This window comes from Chrysochloris asiatica, unplaced genomic scaffold, assembly GCF_000296735.1.
Source record: "Chrysochloris asiatica unplaced genomic scaffold, ChrAsi1.0 scaffold00241, whole genome shotgun sequence".
Taxonomy (NCBI): Eukaryota; Metazoa; Chordata; class Mammalia; order Afrosoricida; family Chrysochloridae; genus Chrysochloris; species Chrysochloris asiatica.
The window spans coordinates 1,531,990-1,553,632 of record NW_006408759.1 but is presented as its reverse complement, the minus strand read 5'-3'; the positions used below and the strand labels follow the sequence as shown (position 1 = coordinate 1,553,632).

The window sequence follows — 21,643 nt, the reverse complement described above, 5'->3', positions numbered from 1 at the left end:
TTCAGATAACATACCACACTGACCTTATATGTCTGTTTGTGAAAATCTCAGTATGTGAAAATCAGTAACATTATTAACACATTTGTTGTTATGTGCTGTGGAGTCGGTTCCAACTCATAGCGACCCTGTCCAGGGTTTCCGAGGCTGTAAATCTTTACGGGAGCAGAAAGCCTCATCTTTCTCCCGCGGAACAGCTGGTAGTTTCGAACTACTGACCTTGTGGTTCGCAGCCCGATTCATAACCACTATGCTACCAGAGCTCCTATTAACACGTAGCAGGTGTGATTTCAATCAAACTCATAGTGACTAGTAACTCACATACATCTTACCACACTGTTGCCAAAGTATTCAAATTCACATTTCTTTATAAATATCTTATCTAACACTGTGTTTTCTGAATTAGAACATAATTTAACAAGGGTTCATGAAGTTACATGATTACCACATGATAATTTCATGGCTCGGAGGCGCTCAGATTCTTCACCTTTAATCTACTCAGTGTTTCCCTACCACTGTTTCTCTCCAACGTAAGCATTACCAATCCCATGCTTCTACTGCCCACCTTACCCAGCATTGTTGATTATGACCTTAAAGACAGGCAGAGAGGAAACAGCAGATGAAGGTCCAGGAGGTGAATCATACAATTCAGGTTAACAGGTGCTAAAACGATGCAGTTCTGTCCTCACAATCCACTTGGTGTCACTGCAATGCTAATATAAACTTGACAAATCTTTTAAAGAAATGCAGTGAATTAAAATAAAAACAAAAAATAATGTAAGGCACACTATTTAAGACTTGTTATTGTGTCACGGCAACTCTGGGTCCAAGAATGTCATGGCAGCTCTGGATCCATCGTCGAAGAAACTGAGGCCACTCCGAGAGGTGAAGCAAAGTTTCAAGTTTATTAAGCTGGCTGGCTCAGAGGAGCTAACTTCTTCAGATTCTGAGCCCCGAATGAAGGTCAGCATGGGCTTATATGGGGTCAGAATTGCGGAGGGGCTAGGTTACGGACCTGTTTGAGAACAGGGGAGAAACCAGAGGATTGGTCCCACTCGGTAACCTGATTAATATTCTAGCTTGTTTACCTGGGCGGGAAAGAGGCAGTTAATGTTTTACCTTTCCTGTTCAGTTGTTGTTTTTAAGTACCATCAAGTCAAGTTCTGACCCATAGCGACCCTGTATAGGGTTTCTAAGGAGCAGCTGGTGAGCTTGAACCATGGAGTTTGCAGTTCAAATGGCTTTGCAGTCTGGCGTATTAACCCACAGCGCCACACCAGGAGTCCTAGGACTTGTTAAGTGCTATCAATTTGGTTCCAGCTTACAGCAATCCTGTATAGGGTTGCAGTGAAAACCAAAATAAGAAGGGGCTGTTTTTGAATTTAAATAAAAACATAAAATAATGCTAAAAACAGTACTTAGGATTTGGTAAGTGCTATCAATTTAGTTCCAGCTCATAGCAATCCTGTATAGGGTTTCCAAGAAGCAGCTGGTGGATCTGAACCATCAACCTTGCAGTCAGCAGTCCAGAGCTTATCCTACAGTGCCACATCAGGGCTTAGCACCAAAAAAACCCACAACACACATAACAGATATCAGTATCATATGCTCTTAAAAACTGTCTTCAGGGAATTCAGGTCAGTGAGGGCAAAAGACATGAAAGTAAGATACATGACAATAAGCTATTACATGCCTCCTCATAAAAACACATACAAAATAAACTCCAACAATGATCCTAAAACATTTTAGTTCTACAGAACAAAAACTCCACCTCATGCCACAAATTGCAACTGTCCATAGAAAATAAAATTTGCTGATCTTTAGAGATCATTATTAAATCTTTTTATTTACTCAGATGTGATTTTTATACTTTTGGTCAACACGTAAATGTTATATGAGATTCATTTCTAAAGCCCATATGTTCATGCAGACTGCATTTTAGACATGGAGAACATTTACTGAGGACCAATGATCTATGATCCATATTTAAAGAATCACCTTTCTGAATAACACTGGGATTTAGAATGTACAGCAACATCACTGATCTCTATCCACGAGACAGGAGTACCGGTGCGGCACTGTAGAATAAACACTGGACTGCTAATTAAAAGTTTAGTGGTTCAAACCCACCAACTTCTCCTCTGAAACCCTATACAGGGTCACTATGAATTGGAACCATTTCAACAGCACTTAACAACAATCAATCGTCACACCTCACTTTCCCAGTTAATGCAACAAAATGTGTCCAGAAATTGCCAAATGTTCCACAGGGTCCAAAATCCTGTCTAGCTAGAAAGTGAAAGCTAGTAGTATTTTAAAGGGATATAAAGACAAAATCTGAGGCTTATATATGGAAAAAACTGTATGATTGGTCTTGATGCTTTATCTCCAAAATTCTCCCAAGTTTCACATTTTCCCCACTCCGGAGACAAGAAAAGTTTATTTTACTGTCAAATTATTATTTAAATTTAATGTTTCATAAAATAAAACAAGCTTTTAGTACCATAGGAACCTCTCAACAGGTACAGTGACATATAATTACTATGTACAACTTTGGGGGGGAAAAAAATGCTTCAAGTTCCAAGTAAAGTGATGCTGAATATCCTTATTATACTTAAATTGTAGGAAATTTCCTGGATGGCCAATATTTTCCTTGGCTTGGGAAAAAATATATATACAATTGGAAAAATATAAATAAGATCTTCAATGGGTTGAGAATAATACAAATGCTTTCTGAAGTTCAGATCCTTGGATCTTAGGAGTTTGTTGTAGCTATAAGGTTCAACAAGCAAAATGAAACCCTGCAGATGTTCAAACTTCCATCTTCCAAGAGAGGTCTTTAAGTTCACAGTCAGTCTATCAAGAATAAAAGGTATTCACAGTATGGTAGCACATGGCATCGGGCTCATATGCCATTCTTCACCAGCTCTTGGATTCCATTCTCATCAATGATTAAAGGTGCATGGAACTCTTTATCCGCCACATAACTTTCTAGTCCCTAAAAGAAACATTGGAATGAAACACAGAAAATCGGTGGATGTGTTTAACAATACAATGGTGGGTTTATTAGTAGCCTTAATAATCACTTAAAGTGTGAAGGAATGAAGTTGGGTTAAGATGCAGAATTTTAAAATTCAATAGCAATCTATTTTGTATAGTTTTAAAACTGAGCTTAATGACCCACTTGTGGAAGTATAAAATAAGCAAAAAAGAAGAAAAATTAATCTAATTATCATTTCAAAAGTTATTATAATAATTCTTCCTATCATCATCACCCAATAGAGTGAGCTTTCTAGGCCAGGTGGCTGTCTCTGACACTAGAATTAACCAACACTGACAATGTCCAGGAAAAATACTAGGTGGTTTTGAACCACTGACCTTGCAGTTAGCCCAACGCTAAACCCACTGTGACACCAGGGCTCCTTAATTGGAATGTTAGGGATTCCTACATCCCCAGATTTTAAAAGTGACAGCACTAGGTGTCTGAACAAAATAGTCTCACTGAGAGACAAAATGACATTGCACTGAAAAGAGCCAGATAGCCAAAAAAAAAAAAAAATTAATTACATATTTTTAAAGCCCATTACATTTCTATAAATAGGAGAAACTAACTAGACAGCAAAGCCTTCTGTTGACAACAACTAACCCACTTACAGGATAAATGTAAAGCCCTAACAGGAATTCTCAGAACTGCAGGACAAATGCAGCTTCTCAGCTCATTCCCAAAATGAACACCTGAGAATAGGACATCAGATGCTGTATCTTTTATAAGGGCAATTGTACTTATTAAAACAACACCAAAATCCTACTTTTGAAACAAAAGCAGTGCAAACTTACTTCTCCAGCATAGGAGGTAAGAGGAGAGATTTCACACTGGATTGGTACATCATTGGCATCCTTCAAGCTAAGGGAAAAAACAAACACTTGTTAAAGATTTTATTTCCCAGGGTACTAGCCACTGTGAAAGTACAGACCATAACTTTCCTCTAAGAAGCTTGAAGATAAAACTTTCCTAGTTGAGCAAATAGAAAGGGTCCCGTATCTGGATGATCACTAAGTGCCCTGCAGATAATTCTAACAGTCAGAAAGATACGATTTAGGGCAAATGCAAAGAATTACTGGTAATTCTTTTAAAACACAATGTCAATATTGATGATACACTGTTCCCTTACATAGATTTTGTTTTTTAATCCTTTCTAAGCTTCAATTAGATAAAAGAAGGAATTCTTTATTGAGTATATACTATATACCAGGCCCAGTGCTAGGTGCTTTGAATTCTTCATAATTCATTTTGATCCTCACCATAACCTTGCCAGTTACACAGTAATGGTGACAAACATTCTAAAACTCGATGATCCAGTACAGTAGCCACACGTTGCATGTGGCTATTAAAACTTAAACTTAAAAAAAAATTTGGAAATTCAGTTCCTCAATCATAGTAGCCACATTTCAAATGCTTCTCACATGACTACCAAATTGAACAGCAGAGATACAGAATTCCTTCACTGTAGAATGTTTCATTGGACAGTAGTGTTCTAAAGGTCAGCTATATTATTTCCCAGTAATGTTTTTCTGTACACTCAAAATTTTTAGAGTAGCTGAACTAATTTATTCAATAGATTTTTAAGTGCTTCTCAGTTGCTTTTATCAAAAGTCCCTTTCTAATGAGCTGAGAACACAGCCAAGTGAAGACAACGTCTGAGTCACCATTTGCTTCCTCCTCATGTTTATAGCCATTTGCTTTCTGAGCTTCTAAATTATCTAACACAAAAGTCAATAAAGAATGTTTTCAATATGGTTACAGTCACTTGGCCTCTGGATTGGTCACCATTTCAAAAAATCTTACCAACAAGGCATAAAAATCTAGTCTACAGCAGCACTGAACTATAGTACTATAGCTCTATGAAGGCGCAAACTTTATTACAGTCAAAACAATCAAAGGGCTCTGACTTTGGCCCCAGGTGAAGTTTTCTCTAACTAGGACCACTTAGCATTCAAAGTGCTCTATTATCTTATTCCAATTTACTTATCCTGCTACTTTGCACTCAAACCAGGCCAGTCACACTCGCTTTGAATGATTTCAAGTCATTCTCTGCTATGATATCCTGACTATCCGAATCACACCTATCTTCCAAGGTTAGGTCAAACAAACCCAATGTTCTCTTGACCACTAGACTAAAATAAACAAATATTACATACTTGCAAAATCACTAACTTCCTAGAGCAATTATTGAATTATTGTTTGTACCACACATTTTTACTTTACATCATTTTACAATCAATGCCCATGGAAACAGCTGTCAAGGAATCTAACAACATATTGCATTGGACAAATCTGCTGCAAAAGACCTCTTTAAAGTGTTAAAACAGCTTCAAATATTCATTAATTGATCAGAACATAGAATGTAAAAAACTGGTAGCTGTCAAAAATGAAATGGAACACATAAAGATTGATATCCTAGGCATTAGTTAGTGACCTGAAATGTACTGGTGTTGGCAATTCTGAATCAGACAATCACATGACATTGAATTCCATGACAAAAAGAACATTTCAAGATCTTGAAGTATAATACTGTCTGTAATAGGATGATATCCACACACTTACAAAGCAGACCAGTTAATACCACTATCATTCAAATTTATGCACCAATTACTAAAGCCCATGATGATGAAATTGAAGAATTCTACCAGCGTCTTCAGTCTGAAATTGATCAAACATGCAACTAAGAGGCATTGATAATTACTGGAGATTGGAATGTGAAGGCTGGAAACAAAGAAGAAAATCAGTAGTTGGAAAATATGGCCTTGGTAGAAAAAAATGATTGAATTTTTCTATACCAATGACTTATTTATTGCAAATAAGTTTTTTAAACAAAATAAAAGGCAACTGTACATATGGACCTCATCAGATGGAATACACAGGAATCAAATGACTATATCTGAGGGAAGAGACAATGGGAAAGCTCACTATTCATCAGTCAAAACAAGGCCAGGGGCCAATTGTGGAACAAACACACTATCAATTGCTCATATGCGAGTTTGGGTTGAAGCTTAAGAAAATGAAAACAGGTCCATGGCAGTTAAAATGGACACACATATATTCCACCTGAATTTAGAGAACATCACAAAAATAGATTTATGCATTAGACATAAATCTGTCTCATTTATTGAACCCCAGAAGAATTATGGGATGGCATCAAGCACATCATACGGGAAGAAAGCAAAAGGTCAGTAAAAACACAGGGAAAAAAGAAAAGGCCAAAATGAATGAAGCCTCTGACACCTGCTCTTGAGAACTGTTGTTGTTGCTAAGTGTCATAGAGTCAATTCTGAATCATAGCAACCCTGTGTAGGGTTTCCTAGGAGTGCCTGGTGAACTTAAACCACTGACCTTGAAGTTCAAACCGACCTTGTGGTCTAGTACATTATCCCACAGTACCACACCAGGACTCTGCTCTTGAGAACAGAGAGGCTAAAAGGAATGGAAGAAATGCGAAGGTAAAGAGCTGACCAGAAAACTGCAAAAGGAAGCTCGAGAAGACAAAGTCAAATACAATAGTGAAATGTGTAAGGAACTGGAGTTAGAAAACCAAAAGGAAAGAACTCACTCAGCATGTCTCATGCTGAAAGAACTGAAAGAAAAATTCAAGCCTCTACTTGCAATGTTAAACTCCATGGGAAAAATAATTGAATGATGATGTGAAAAGCATCAAAAGATAACGGAAGGAATACAGAGTCACTCTACCAAAAAGAAATGGTGGATATTCAAGCCTTTCCAAGAGGTGGTGTATGATCAAAAACCAATGAGGGACCATCAAGGGAGAGGAGCAGAGTGCAGGACCCTACCCAGAAAAGTAGTGACACCAGAGATGGAGGCAGAGGCGATGACATGGAGAGATGGAGCGGCTGGTGGCTGGGGGACAGGATTGTGGGATGTTTGATCATGCAGGGAGGGGGTTGTAATTATTGCAATGAAATGAAATAAAATAGGTTGAATGTAAAGCTAATGTTCTCCCATGTAAACTATCACATAATTCACAATAAAAACTTAAAAAAACCAATGGTACTGGAGGAAGAAGACCAAGCTGCACTGAAGGCACTGGCGATAAACAGGGCTCCAGGGTTTGTCACCAAATCCTGGCTGATGGAATACAAATTGAAATCTTTCAACAAACTGATTCAGCACTGGAGGTATTCACTTATCCATGCCAAGAAATTTAGAAGAAAGTTACCTGGTCAATTGATTTGAAGAGATCCATATTTGTGCGCATTCCAAAGAGAATGCAGAAATCTTCAAATAATACAAGTAAAATTTTTCTAAAGTCAATTAAAAATGGATTCAACAGTACACCAACAGAGAACTGCCAGAAATTCAAGGTGGATTTAGAAGGGGATGTGGAACGAGGAATATCTTTGCTGAGCTGACATCAGATGGATCTTGGCTAAAAGCAGAGAATATCAGAAAGATATTGACTTATATTTTATTGACCATATAAAGGCTTTCAAAATGTGTAGATCATAATAACTACGAATAGCAGTGAGTATAACCAGAACACCTGATTATACTCATGAGGAACCTCTACACAGACCAAGAGGTCTGCGTTCCAACAGAACAAGGGATACTGAAGGCTTTAAAATCAGGAAAGATACAATCAGGATTGTATCCTTTTACCATACTTATTCAATCTGTATGCTGAGTAAATAATCTGAGAAGCTGGATCATATGAAGAAGAATGCTGCATTAGGATTGAAGGAAGACTCATTAACAACCTGTGATACGCAAATGATACAACCTCGCTTGCTTAAGATGAAGAGGACTTAAAATACTTACTGATGAAAACCAGTATGGATTGCACGTCAACGTAAAGAAAATCCTCACAACTAGACCAATAAGTTATATCATGATAAATGGAGAAAATTTTGAAGTTGTCAAAGACTTGATTTTGCTTGGATCTACTATCAACATTCATGGAAGCAGCATTTAAGAAACCAAACAACATATTGCATTAGTCAAATCTGCTGCACAAGACATCTTTAAAGTACTCCAGAGCAAAGATGTCAATCTGAGGACTACGGTGTGATTTATCCAAGCCCTGGTGTTTTTAATTGCCTCACAAATATATGAGAGTTGATAAGTGAAGAAAGACAGACTGTAGAAGAATCGGTGCATTTGGTACAGGAAAAGAATATTCAAATTACCATGGACTGTCAGAATGCTCCTTAGAAGCCAGGATGGCAAGACTTCATCGCTCATACTTGGGACAAGTTATCAGGAAGAACCAGCCTCTGGAGTAGGCCATCGTGCTTGTTAAAGTGGAGGGCCAATAAAAAAGGGGGAGGCCCCCCCCAATAAGATGGATTAACACCGTAGTAGAAGAAGTAGGCTCAAAAGTTAACAACAATTGTGAGGATGATACAGGACTGGGCAATACTTCGTTCTGTTGTGACAAGGTCAAAAGGAGTCAGAACCGACACAACAGCACCTAACAACATCAACAAAGTATTAAAAAATAAAGAAGTCACTTTGAAGATTAAGGTAAACCTGACCCAAGCTATGGTAATTTCAATGACCTCATATGCAAGCTATAAATAAAGAAGACCAAAGAAGAACTAACCGCTTTGAATTATGGTACTAACAAACAATATTGAATAGATCATGAACTGCTAGAAGAATGACTAAATCTGCTTAAAAGATACGTACAACCAGAATGCTCCTTAGAAAGGAGGAGAGCAAGACTTTGTCTCACATACTTTGAATCTATTATCAGGAAGGACCAATCCGGGGAGAAGGACATCATGTTTGGTAAAGTTGAGGGTCAGCAAAAAAGGCAAAGACCCTCACTGATATGGACTGATACAGCGGCTACAACAATGAGCTCGAAGAAAGCAATGAGGCAGCATGAGGCAGTGTTCTGTTCAAAGGGTCACTATAAGTCAGGAAAAACTCGATGGCGCCCAACAATAACAACCACACATTTAGTACACAAATACTACCTAATGATGTTACTTCACTTTATGTATGCATCACAAACCTCCCAATAGGCTCTAAAGGAATTATTTGCTTCTCTTATGTAATATACTTCAGCACCCAGCACCATTGCTAAGGACATTTGAAAGCCTGCAAATGCTTTTTGGTTGAATGAATAAATGTACCATGAGGGTACATGAGAACTAAAGATGAAAAAAAGAATATGCACAGACTGGCATACATCTCTCTAGACACATGCCAGATTCTACCAAGAAATCTCAAGAGATTTGGCTCAGAATATTATTAAACCAGACTGGAAAAATAATGGCTTATCCCAGTGATAAGATATATATACAGTCAGTTTCACCTGAACCCCTGGGGGATTTAATGCACCAAGATCAAAAGATGGTTTTGATTCTAAGAAATACATAACTAGTTTGAATACAATTTCTCTCCTAATACCACAAAGACATCCCAAGAAACTAAGAGAGTGAATAAAAAGAAATTGTAAGTTAGAGGAAGACAGAACCTACCATCATCAAATATAAAATCTCAGGTTAGAAGCAAATTAGTCCAATACCTCTTTCTTTGACCAAGCATCTTTTCAGCATCCAACACTGTTCAGTAGACTTTAAGGTGAAAAATAAACATAATTTTGTCAAAATTCAACATCCTGCTTCCATTCTCTTGGGAGTATCTATAACCTGTTTCTTCTTTTATACAAAAGAGTTATTTTCTATCTCTCACTTTCAAGTAATCTTTTTTCCATTCTTCAAAGGTATCCACTGGTACTAAGGTGTGCATCAAGTGCTATTTCTGAATCCATGATCTTATTAGGGTTCAAACTTTTACTTCAACTTAGCTACGCTGTGGGTTAATGTGCTCGATTGTAAAGTCGGTTTGAACCACAAGGTTGGCAGTTCAAGCTCACCAGCCACTCCTCAGAAACCCTATTACTGGGTCGCTATGGGTTGGAACCAACTCCATGGCACTTAATAACAACAACAACAATTCTACAAAGAGCTGAATAAAGTAAGTATGTGGGAGAGTGGGCATTACTAAATAAAAAAGAGTTAAATAATGTTTACAACTTTTGTATATTGGCTAAGATAGCTAAATGTTGTTTTGAGCTGTATGAGAGGTTTCAGTAAGTGTGTGGAAAAATTCCAGTGTCTTTTCATTCCATTTTTCCACAAACTTTTTAAGCCCCACAATTTTACTTTTTAGGCTAAAAACTAAAGTTCAATGAGAACAAAATTTAGGGTCTAAACTTTATTTCTTAAATTAAAGAATGCAGTGTATCCACAGATTTAACCTGATGGCTTTTCACGTCCAGTTCCCATGGCACAGGGGCAATCGTCACCTCTGACTCCTAGGTGAAACTAACCAGATTCTCGAGTGCACTCCCTTGTGTACAGGGCCACATCCCAGCAGAAGTGCCACTCACATGGGCCTCTCTCTACAGGGTGGAGATGAATGGCAGTGGCAGGAAAAAGCACATGTAAGCCACTGATACCAGCGCTACTGTGCTTCTACAGTAACTTCCATCTCTAGGTCCTTTACCCTGCACACATTTCTCCATTCATCTTAACAACAGATTTCACACTACACCCAACAATTTTTAAAGTATAGCCAGAATGTCAAGCAGTCTCAACTACAAAAATAATGACATTCTCAAACTCTTTGTCTGTAACCAGACATGAAAAGACAGGTGCTCGTTTTGGCTAAAAAACTACTTGACAAAAGGATACTCTCTTCATGAGCAGGATAATGACTGATACAATTACTGCAAAATGACCACAAGTAAAGCTGTTAGTGTGCAAGCAAATCAAACTAACCGCTTTATCTATAAAAGGTCATTAAAATGAGTCAGGAGCTGTTAGCCTTTACTCTGAGAGCATTCACATACATTCTACTCAGTGACACCAACCTGCAAAATGCCATTTTTACCTCACTAGACTTAGGACTCCTGGGTGGTGCTGTAGGATGAGCAATGGGCTGCACATCACAAAGGTCAGCAGTTCAAACCCACCAGTTGCTCCTCAGAAGCCCTATATAGGGTCACTATGAGCTGGAACCGACTCAATGTCACTTAACAAAGACAACAAGACCTAAGCTACAGGGAGTAAAGGGGGATCCAAATGTATTCTCCCTGGTCTGTCACCTGCTCTGATTCTTACCTACCACCTGTAAATTTGTCACTGCAGACTCAAACACTTACAATCAGAGTCTTCAATAAAGGGGCAGATTACCCTGTAAGCAAGGAAAACACAGGCTGACTTGTGCTTACTTGCTGACCTTTTGTGAATCCCATAGTTCACAACAGATCAGCAAGTAAGCACAAGTCAGCCATACTTTCCTTGTTTACAGAGTACTCTGTCCTGGTCAGGGATTGTTTGCTTTGATTCTGTAGGAAGGGGCTGTGGGGGCTAAGAGAGAGTCAGATGCCAGTCATACCGGGAAGCAGAATCTCTGATGTGGTGAAAAATGTGAAACTGTTCACTACAGATTAGTAAGTAAGCACAAGTATGCTCATGCTTATCTTGTTTATTGGATAACCTGACACAGTACGGCATGCACTGAGATTCTGAGTTAGTGTCCTCCAGACAGATACCTGCCACCAAGTAAGCAGTACAGCCCCACCAAGGTTCCAACCATCCTCCCCGGCCCCCGAGAGGCAGCGCACTGTCTACAATGCCAGTTAGTATGGAGGAAGCACAGCCCCATCACCATGCACTGCAGGGAGGCTGGTATATTTACTTGTGATTGACATCAGCTGTGATGGTCTCTGACTTTCCATTTGTAGCACCACTATTAGGAATAAATAAGCATTAATGGAAATGGAAATAAATCAAACAATAACAATGAAGTGGGGTTGCAAAATATACTTGGCCAAATGGCATGCATTCATAGTAAACCATAAATTGGACAAAGGAGACGTGAGGTGGGGAAAACCCAAACTTAATGGCTGGAGATGAAGCACAGGGGCAATCTGACATGCCCCAGAACATGCTGCTGCTGAGATGGAAGCTGGGAAATGGCCTTGGACTGTGAGGCAGAGGCTACCACTGCTCCTGTCTGTGAAGACACATTCATCAAGGCTCGCAACATGCATGCGGCCAAGCATTTGATCCCTTAAGAATATAAACTATATGGTAGATTGTCTTTTACATGTCTACTACAAGTATGAATGATATAGAAGGGGGAAATTCTAGATGCCAATGAAGCTTTTATCATAAAAGACAAGACCCATTTAACTTTAAAGTGCTTTGTCTTGGATAGGATTAACTAGAAATAACTTGTCTTTTTTAACTTGAAAAAACCCAAAACATTTCTCATCATGAAGTATCAGTGAATGTGAACTGACACTCACCTCTCCCTGGTGGCGCCCTACTCCCCAGCACCTTTAAAGTGCTGTGGTGGGACCCGCAGTGAGCCTACCTCTCAAAAGGAGCCTGGGGGGTGGCAGGCGCTTTGTGGGTATCGTGAACAGACCTATAGTGAGGCCACGGATATCTGGGCAGCAACAACCAACCCTGTGTGGCTGAAGCGTCTCCAGCACTGGGGATTGCCCTGTGGTGTTGCATGCCACTGATGGGCTTTAAGCACATGGTACACACCACAAGAATGGTCTTCCTGCCATCACTCAATCATTTCACTGACATGGAGGACATGTACCCAAAACACTGGAGATTCCTCTTTAAGAGGAAGTGGAGCTATCATTCTCTTTGTAATGGGCAAAACTTTCATTATTTCATGTCAGGAACTGCCTACATCAATATTTTCTTTCATAAAAACACATCTAGGAATATATCAAAAAGAGAAGAGAACAAAGTCCAAGAGGAAAAAACGAAAGAAAGCACTCATATAAAAGAGACACAATATTGACTTACCGGGGAATTGCTGGAAGGCGAGAGCCATTTTCATCTATGAAGTGGCCTCCCGCATTGAGGACCCAGCAGTGGTGAAGAGACATCAAAGCATGTCTTGCAGTAGTAGGGTTGTCCTTCCCATTCTGACTGTCTGCATTCTTCAGTGGAGAAAACTCATCTTCCCGTAACACTTCATACACCACAAACTTCCTAGAGTGGAACCATACAAAGACTCTTTTATTAAGAAATAAAACTACAAACACAGCTTCTGACCCCTCTCCTCTACAGAGCTAAGTCTTTGGTTTTCACTAATATGCATTCTTAATCTAATTCCAAATGAATGCTGAATGAAATAATGTTCATCCCTTTGCTAAACCAAGTTGAAATTCTTTCTGCAAAGCAAAGCTTAGATACCATTTTCACTCCCAACTTAGATTGCCCTGTGTCCTTCTTAGGTCAGTGAGATACAAAGATCACATTAGTATCACTTCTTGAGGGTGTGAGAGATGAAAAGTAGGCAAAGGGGTATTTTAGATATGTATATGGAGAGAATAATCTTACACTGTTAATTTCTCTTCTGCATCTTCATGCTGTCAAATTCAGAGACTTATGTCTCAACATCAAATGTGATGTTTTACAGAAAGCTATATACAAGTAAATTTTAGTCTGTTTGCACCTATACAGATTTACAGCCTCAAGAATCACTGTGAGTTGGAATCATTGATGGCATTAGGGTATAAATGAAAGTAAGTCAAAAAGTATTGCTATAAGAATCACTGTTGTTGTTAAGTACTGCTGAGTCAGTTCTGACTCATAGCAACCCTGTACAAAGTTTCTGAGAAGTGGCTGGTAGGTTTGAACGACAGCGTTTCAGTCAGCAGTCTAGTGCTTATCCTACAGCACCACATCAGGAATCCTACAAAATCATAGACCCCTTTATTAAACAAAAAACATCTGCTCCAGTTTCTAGACATAATCTCCATCTAGATCTCTAACCCTTCCTCATTCCTTTGAATTGTTAAGTTTGGGGAAAAAAAGAGTCTGAAGGGGCAAGATCAGAACTGTAGGGTGGATGGGCAAAGGCTTCCCTGCGAAATTCTCCCAGGACAGCCCTAGCTACCCTCGAAGAATGAGCAGGTGCATTGTCACGATGGAAAAACATTCCTCAGCACAACTTTCCTGGCCTTCTGCTCACCAAAGCAATTTTCAATTTTCTTAAACCTTCCCTGTGATTGCCCTGTGTCCTTCAGGAAAATCTATCATGACTAGGCTTCTGGAATTCTAAAAACAGTCACCATCGCTTTCTGAGCTGACCTCTCTCAGCCTTGAGTGTAACTGACCAGACAGATTTACTGGGAAACCACGGTTTTGATTGGGTCTTTTACTTTTCTTTTTCAAATTGTGATTTAGGTGCAAGTTTACAGAGCAAATTGGTTTTCCATTCAACAATTCATTTGTTTTGTGACACTGATTGCACTCCCCACAGTGTAACAGCGCCCTCCCACTTTTCCCCCCTATACTCATCATTTACCTTCGTCCTTCTTTCTTCTATCCCTTCCTGCCTTCTGAGCTTTGGCCCCCAGAAAATGCGTCCCTTTTGCTCTTGTATGGTTGACTGTTCTAACGAGTGATATGCTATCAAGTTTAAAAACAGTTTCCCATCTAAGACAGTAAAACCAGAATGTCAGGATATATAGGAGGGGGTTTCAAAAAGTCTGTGGAAAAATGGACTTAAAAGATAATGAAAGGAGATGGGGATAAGACTCTTGTGAGACAATAGTGAATAATTACAATCAGGACTGACTGTGAGGGTTGGAAATGTAAAGGTAGATGTTTTGTAGCAAAAGAAGGGGAGTGACTGACTTTGCAGTCCAGGAGCAGAGGTCCCTTGGACCATCAAGGAAGAAGTGTGGAGTGCGGGACCCTACTGAGAGAAAGAGTGATGCCAGAGATGGCTGGGGATTCTAGACCCAGAGGGGGAGTGGGGCTGTGTGCTGACGACCAAGGGGCAGGCTTGTGGGGTGTACCCTTTGGTTGTTTATTGATGCATGGAGGGGATTGTAACCATGGCAATGAAACGATATATGATAGGATGAATGTAAAGCTAATGTTCTCCATGTAAACTATCACATAATTCATAATAAAAACATTAAAAAAAATAAAAAAAGATCATGGAGTTCTTGAACCTCTCTCATATAATCTAATGATGCTATTCAAAACATACTTTGCAAACTGGAAGATGTCAAAGACAAATTTTTCCATCTTTATTCCATTTGGTTTGTCCGGCTTAATTAACTGCCCCTGGGAATCCACATACGGAATCTTCTTTTGAGCCACATGGTGCTGCAATTGAGGTTCATAAATACTAAGAAGTAGGGGAGAAAAAAAGATTATGATCACTCCAGATTTAAACTGTCAGAGAATCTGATAAAACTCAGGAAGAAATGTTATCAACCACCAATTCTAAGCTTTTCAAAGTGAACAGCATCTGTTAAGTTTCAGGTCACATTTAAATAATAATGAACAGATTTCTCCATTCATTTCCTTACATAAAAGAAATCAAATAATGATCTCTACAGAAAAAAATACACACGCACACTCCATTGTTGTTGTTAACTGCCATCAGTTGGTTCCAACTCATAGCAACCTTGTATAGGGTTTTCAAGGAGGAGCTGGTGGGTTTGAACTTCCAACCTTGTGTTCTCAGTTCAGCGCTGATCCTATAGTGCTGCACCAGGAGTCCCATCTTCTCCATAATGTTCATGTTTTTCATAGTAACAAATGACAACAGTAGAGTGGGAAATATTTGGAACTAGGGCCAATATTTTAAGATAAAACTTATTAACTTTTTAAAAAGAAGATGGTTATCTTGTCTTGTTGTTGTTAAGTGCCGTTGAGTCAGTTCTGACCCATAGCGACCCTGTATAGGGTTTCCGAGGAGCAGCTGGTAAGCTTGAACCACCGACTTGGCAGTTCAAATGGCTTTGCAGTCTGGCACATTCACTCACAGTGCCACACGCTACCAAATTAAGAATCAGAGAGTGGGAATGTGGGACTGTGCTTTGTTTAAAAATCTAGTAAGATAAAACAGCTATTTTATCCAGAGTGGCACTACCCTACCTTGAAGATTTTATTCCAGATCTCAAGTTCTTTTTTCTTTACTCTTTACTTCAAAATGTTAATCTGGGAACCAGTTGTGTTAGAATGTGGGCACCTTTTAAAAACTACAGATGCCCTGAATCTATCCCCAGAAATTCTGATTCAGCAGATGTGGATAGACATCTGTGTTTTTTTAAAGCGCCCAGTCATAGTGGGTGTTATATTTCTCTTCTTTGCTTCCCCAGAACTTAGTACTCTGGGAGGGAAGGGAAGGAGAAAATAGAAGGCAAAATGGTTTGGATTCCAGTCAACGCCCTGGGGAATGGTGGTGGTGGTGGTTGTGTGCCACTGAGTTGGTTCCGACTCATAGTGACCCTGTATAGGGTTTCCGAGGCTGTAAATCTTTATGGGAGCATAAGGCCTCATCTTTCTCCCCTGGATCGACTGGTAGATTCAAACTATTCACCCTGCAGTTAGCTGCTCAGCCCGTAATCCTCTATGCTCTGACTAATTCTCACCATATGAAATAGCTGTGGCACTGTGGGTCAATGTGCTGGACTGCAAAGTCGACTTGAACCACAAGGTTGGCAGCAGTTCCAGTTCATCCACCACTCCTCAGAAAGCCTATACAGGGTCACTATGGGTTGGAACCAACTTGATAGCAGTCAGTAACAACTACAATGTGAGATAAATGTCTATTTGATAAATGTGATTCACAAAAAAGCTGCATTCTGTGATATGGACTCGGGGTGTCTTCTCTACCTGTTATATGGGTGAATTTCTGATTAACAATACAAAAAGTAAGAAAAGAATTTGCATCTTGCCCATACTTGACTATATCTCTCAGAAATGGTACGGTGAAGAAATGGTTGGCGATGTTCCCTGCATTAAATAGCAGCCGTCCATCTGAACTTCGCTTCTGTGCTGTTGCCAGGGAAATCTCACTATATTCTACCACCTGGTACACTCCATCCACACGGCAAACCACTCCAACTGGTTCTGTGGGGTTTGTTTTCTCTACCACCTGTCCATAGAGAAAGACAACAGGAAAGGAAGGAATAAATTGTTTCTTTGCAGGGCTGCAATTTTCAAAGGCCATGTTACAGTGCGGCTTAGTCTTTTCGGTTCTAAGGCATGAATAATCTTTAGTTTTCGATTGTCACCTAACCGTCTTTCTATTCTTTGACAGACTACTTTACAATCAGAAACGAAGTAAACCATGTCTTTCCAACAAACCACGGAGTAAAAGATGTACCAGATAGAGAGAGGCCAGAAGAAACACAGTGGACTAGAAATAATTAAACGAGGCGTCTATACCCCAAAACGTCTTATTTTTCATATTATTTAACCTGTCCTTAGCCATACTCAGCCACTGTGAGAAAAAAATGAATAGAAATTTCTCTGGGATTCACATGAAGAAAGGTGATTCAAGAAGTAAGGCATTTTGTCACGCATTTTACACTGCCCAAATGATTAGTTCATTTGAAAATGGTACCGGTTTAGTTGCCATTCATGAACATATTGTGTTTCTTATTGTTCAGGAACCACTTGAGAGGTAGGAGGGTTAGAACAGGCAAGTCTCTGGGCTCCCACTCCAACTGTCATTAGAAAAGCCCATCTGTATTTAAAGTAAGAGACTTTATACTTAAAAAAAAAAAAAAAAAAGTTGAAGCCAGTGATTCGATAATCTATCAATGGTCAAGGAGCTGAGACAACGGTGTATACCAAAATCAGCTGGTGAATGTAAAGACTCTGTAATTTGAAAAACCTCACAGTTGATACTGATCATCTACCACCCTAATCCCACACACAGGAATCAATGACCTAAATGAAATAAATGTTTTAGAGAAAGTCATGAAAGAACTAAATGAAAACAAATGTTCAAATATGATGAAAATCCAACAGAAGAATAAACAATACAAGCTATGTGAAGACTGTTTTGCTTGCCCTGTCCAACTAACAATTCAGCATGCTTCAAAGTATGTTTAAAAAGTTGTCACCAATTTGAAAAGTCTATGTGTATATGAAACTATACTAATAAAGTAACACTTTTCTTCAGCAACAGATTTCGTAAAGTAAATACAGCCAGTAAGAGTCTCTTCCATATCTCTTTCAGAAAACTGGTTTTCACAGCAGTTAGTGATACAGTGCCACAGGACTACTGGATGCAACACTGCTGGGTAGTTATTATACTGCTTGCCCTCCTGAAAGGAGCACGGTATCTAATGAAAAACAAAACAAAAACTTTTTACTAAAAAAGTAGATTAAGCTGGAGAGAAACATTACACACCAAAACTATTTGCTTCAATCATGGGCCTAGTTACAACTCTTGTCTGTCAACCTACCACCACCAGCTCTCATTTCACATGCTCTATAGTAGACGTATTTCTAAAAAAAAAACCGGAATTTGGAATAAACTCCTCTCATTCCCATTCAAACAAACAAACAAGCAAAAAAAACCTCAAACATTTATTTCACAAATAAGTCACAGAAAAGAAAAATAGGTGAAGTCACACTGTACAGATCCAAAGTGTTACTCTGTTAGTGAAAACGTTGACTTCCATAACAACTGTGAACCATCAACTATTATAATCGAGAGATTTACTTTAAATCCTGAAGTTCGTATCCAAAAGAGCATCATAACCTCACAGTTACTGAGCTACTTTACAGAACTATTTTCATTTAATTGAGTCCTAGTGTGGTGCCATTCCATAAGCACTGGATCCTCACAAGGTTGGTTTGAAGCACAAGACCGGTGGTTGAAACCCAGAAGCTGCTCCTTGGAAACCATATACAGGGTCACTATGATGGACTGGAGGGCACATAACAACCACCTTTTAAAAGGCATCCTGGTATGGTACTGTAGGATAAGCACTAGACTGCTAATAGCAATTTCTGTGGTTCAAACCCAAGAGCCATTCCTCAGAAACCCTATACCGGGTCCCTAGGAGTAAGAATTGACTCAGCAACATTTAACAAGAACAACTTTTTAAAACACTGCCATCGAGCCAATTCTAACTCATAGCGGCCCTACAGGACACGAGAGGGTTTCTGAGGCTACCAGACTAGTTCATCTTTCTCCCAAGGAGTGACTGGTGGGTTCAAACTGTCGATCTTTCGATTAGCAGCTCAATTCTTAAACTACTGTGCCATCAGGGTTCCTCCCAACCTTTTAGTTCTGTGCATAAAAAATACTTACTGCACCAAGATAGGTGCCTATTACAGAATTCTGAATTCTGAATCACTCCCTACTTCAGAAGTTTAAAAACATATGTCTTAATATCTTGATCTTCTTATTAACAAACGGGGGGGGGGGGGACGACGACAGATTACATAAATGATTTCTGACATTTCTAACTGCGTTAAGCAGATAGCAATAGTCTAGTCATATTTTGCTGTCAACTCAATACTTTTCTCTTCACTCATTCACTAAGTGACTACCACATTATGTGTCAGACATATGATTAAGCAATGAGTCTGCAAGAAAGATCAAGATGAAATTTATCCTAGAAGACTCATAGGTAGTAGAGATGAGTGATTTGTTAAACTTGCATCCCTAGGTGATTGGTATTATCAAAAGCACACAAATTTGAGCTGCCAGCAAATAATAACTAATTCATAGAATTTAGTTTTATAATGTAGTATGGTATTAAGACTAGAAATTAGGTGATATAAATTCTAACCCTGGCTTTGCAAGTATGATTACTGACCTTTAACCTAGGATTTATAAACTGGGACTCAGGGTGATCATTTCTGAGATCAAAAGGGTTGACCAGATGATCTCTGAGGTGCCTTCCAGGTTCAACTCTCTCTCAATTTTATAAAATTCAAATTGATTTTGAAGCTCAGAACAATGCATTTGAGCTTCTGTTTTAGATAAAAGAGTGACACCAAGTGGAACAAAGTCTGAAGTACACTGGGGTATTGTTTTTCTTTTTAAGTTTAGGAGCTCTGGTGGAGCTCTGGTGGTTACGAATCCGGCGGTGAACCGCAAGGTCAGCAGTTTGAAGCTACCAGCTGTTCCGTGGGAGAAAGATGAGGCTTTCTGCTCCTGTAAAGATTCATAGCCTTGGAACCCTTTTCAGGGTTGCTATGAGTCGGTATCGACTCCACAGCACATAACCACCACCAGCAGCAGCTACTTAGAATCCACCCCATTATGCTTCTATTCCAGTTTAGAAGCTATTTACAATACAGCACAGATAGTCATAAAATATTGGAAGAGACAAGCCATCTGAAATATACCAACTAAACCATCTCTTTTGTATCCAGAGTCAGAAGGAGTCTTATTAAGTCTATCAGCTCACTCTCTCTATGACTTTTATTAATAAATTTAAGATTTCAGCTTTTGACTGTGACTTCACATTAAATTTATAGACTAATTTTGAAAAAAAAATGATACCTTCATAATAGAAAAACACCAATCAGGAACATGATATGTCCCTTCTGACAGGTCTTCTTTTTAAATCCAGACATTTCAAATTTAAACAGAGCTTAATTTGTTTTTGTCAGAAGCCTGTACAGTATCCACTTTTGGCAGGCAGGTCATTCCTTCACATCAATAAACAATTTTCTTCAATCACTTTCATGGTTTCATTTTTTGTGTTTAACTATATATAACCTATTTAAAAATGATTTTGTTATGAGCTTTGAGGCAGAGCTCTTAATTATATTTAACCATTCTTCCCCACTACAGATTTGAAATATCATTAATTTTATACTGTGCATTCATATATAAAAATGGACTTTTTAACTGATCTGCTCTGTTCCATTAATCTGTCATTTACTGGTGCTAATCCCGTACTCCAAATTGCTTTTCTCTGACAATCCATTTTGACATTAAGTAGACTGTCTCCAGTGGTCCCTCCCTCCCCACCATTATCATCCTCTTTGAACACTTTCTTGGCAGTATTTACATATTTATTCTAAACTTTGCAATCACCGTCTCAAATGTCCCCAAAACAGTTTCACTGGGTTTTGATTAGGATTTGTTATACTTTAATTTGGTAAGAACTGATAAACTTTTAAAGATTTAAATCTTTCCATCCAGGAAAATAGTCTGTATATCCTTTTTACGTCTTCCAAAGGTCTTGCATGTTTTCTATGTTATTCCTGTTGCTGTTAAATGCCATCAAGTCTGTTCTGAACTCATAGCAACCCTGTATAGGGTTTTCAAGAAGCAGCAGTGGATTTGAACCTCCAACCTTGCAGCTAGCAGTTGAATGTTTATCCTACAGTGCAGTGCCACGCCACAACGTATATTTTGTTTGTATACAGAGACAAGCTCCCTATACCTTCATCTATGTAATTAAAAAAAAAAAAGTCGAAAGAATACTGCCAAAGACAGAGTCTTAACTATATGACATACAAACTTCTTTCTACTACAGAATTAGTGTTTCATGGTCATTCAAGAAGTCATTAATCTCCTTAGTTGCCCTTATCCCAATCTGTATATCTTCATCTTATTAACACGAACATCATGAGATACCTTGTCAAATGTCTTACTGAAGTCTCAGTCTACTATTTCTACACTCTTTCCTTTATCTACTATTGTAGTAATTTTGTCATAAGAAGAAAATTAGCTTCTATCAAATACAAGTTGATATTTAATGGATCCATCCCAGGCTAATGATTACCATTCATTTTCCCAGGTACTTCCAAATCATTCTTAAATGTTTTATTGAACTCTTACTTAGGATGAACAGTG

The 21,643-nt window shown here is 38.8% G+C and overlaps 1 protein-coding gene across 1 annotated transcript in view; it reads right to left on the bottom strand.

Moving 5' to 3' along the window:
* Positions 1–2,415: 2,415 nt before the first annotated feature.
* The window catches only part of UAP1 (UDP-N-acteylglucosamine pyrophosphorylase 1), a 41,835-nt gene continuing 22,607 nt past the window's right edge, over positions 2,416–21,643 (bottom strand). The window contains exons 5-9 of the mRNA XM_006873425.1: positions 16,767–16,960; positions 15,062–15,202; positions 12,859–13,047; positions 3,835–3,901; positions 2,416–2,995 (exon numbers count right to left, since the gene is read on the bottom strand). Of these exons, the coding sequence (XP_006873487.1) occupies positions 2,903–2,995; positions 3,835–3,901; positions 12,859–13,047; positions 15,062–15,202; positions 16,767–16,960 (684 nt within the window). The 3' untranslated portion in view covers positions 2,416–2,902. The remainder of the gene's footprint in view (positions 2,996–3,834; positions 3,902–12,858; positions 13,048–15,061; positions 15,203–16,766; positions 16,961–21,643) is intronic.